The 1251-nt window shown below is 41.4% G+C and overlaps 1 protein-coding gene across 1 annotated transcript in view; it reads right to left on the reverse strand.

The window, feature by feature from the left end:
* Positions 1-1251, reverse strand: part of pipox (pipecolic acid oxidase) — a gene marked incomplete at its 5' end in the record, with an annotated part of 41363 nt that overhangs the window by 1062 nt on the left and 39050 nt on the right. Inside the window, one exon of the mRNA XM_020588859.1 lies at positions 851-1000. Coding sequence (XP_020444515.1) covers positions 851-1000 — 150 coding nt within the window. The remainder of the gene's footprint in view (positions 1-850; positions 1001-1251) is intronic.

The following is a 1251-nucleotide window of genomic DNA, read 5'->3' on the forward strand; positions in this document are numbered from 1 at the left end:
TTGCTGAGGATCCTAGGCGACATGCCAAACCTCCTCAGCCTCCTCAGGAAGTACAGCTGTTGTTGGGCCTGCTTGACCAGCTGTGTGGTGTTAAGTGTCCAAGTGAGGTCCTCACTGATGTGGACGCCCAGGTATTTGAAGCTGCTCACCCTCTCCAAAAAAAACCCGAAGAAACAGTAGTGGCTGATGAGATCTCCTCTCCTTCCTCATGTCCACTATCATCTCCTCCGTCTTGTCCGCACCCACAAACTGTCCACACTAGGTCTGCACCCCACCCTAATGTGACACCTGTGCAAACAATAACTCCAACATGTCTAAGGAAACCAGCAATTTGTGTATTTGTAGCTGGTTTTTCACTGATTAACAGTGTAGAAATGAATGAACTGGAGCTGTAAGAGGAATCAAGGTCTCATTTATAAATCATCACTGCTATTGCACCCGCATGCTTTGTTAAAAAAAGTGTAGCCTAAAGATGCAGTGCCTTCTGTATCAATGGAGCCAGCATGTGTTCTTCCTTTTGCTGGAGCAATTGCATCTTGCACAAGATCTGTCACAAAAACTATTCGATTTATAACCAAATTGTATCTTTTAATTTGCTCAGTATCACTAAGTGTAAGTAAAACATCTCTCCTCCTGCTGCGTCTGTGCGCTTATCTCTGTCTGAACACCACCTCCTGGCAACTCCTAACAAGTTAAAACACCTCTGGGGCTCTTCTACATTTTGGTGGAGATGGGACTTATTTCCTAATATAAGAATGTTGATAAATTATACTCCTATAAATAATACCAAATATGTGTAAATTTGAGAATTATTGGGCAGTTAGGAGTGATGTGGAGAGTTGATATTTACCGTATACATGCAGCTTTCCACCACTGCAGGTTCAGGGATCAGGCCAGGTAAACAGCGGGTGATGTAGCGCTGGAGGATGTCAATATCAGACCTGTCTGTCTGCTTGTCTGGCTGGTCTGGGTCTGTCTCATTGCCCTTATGGTAACATACCTACACAGAAATGTATTTATCAATGTTATTTGATTTGACTGATTTTGATTTGATTTGATTTATTCATTCAAGCATGTAAAACAGTTGATATGTCAACACATGTAATTTCACACATATCCAACAATAATAATCCAATATCAATTTACTTATACCTAGTACATGCTTGAACGGAGTAGGAAGAGGTTAGACTTATCTAGTCCTTCCCCATGACATCATCTTACAACTTTTAAGTCCTAAGCAATATCTCTACA

Source organism: Monopterus albus, unplaced genomic scaffold (genome assembly GCF_001952655.1).
Source record: "Monopterus albus unplaced genomic scaffold, M_albus_1.0 scaffold650.1, whole genome shotgun sequence".
In the NCBI taxonomy this organism is placed as follows: Eukaryota; Metazoa; Chordata; class Actinopteri; order Synbranchiformes; family Synbranchidae; genus Monopterus; species Monopterus albus.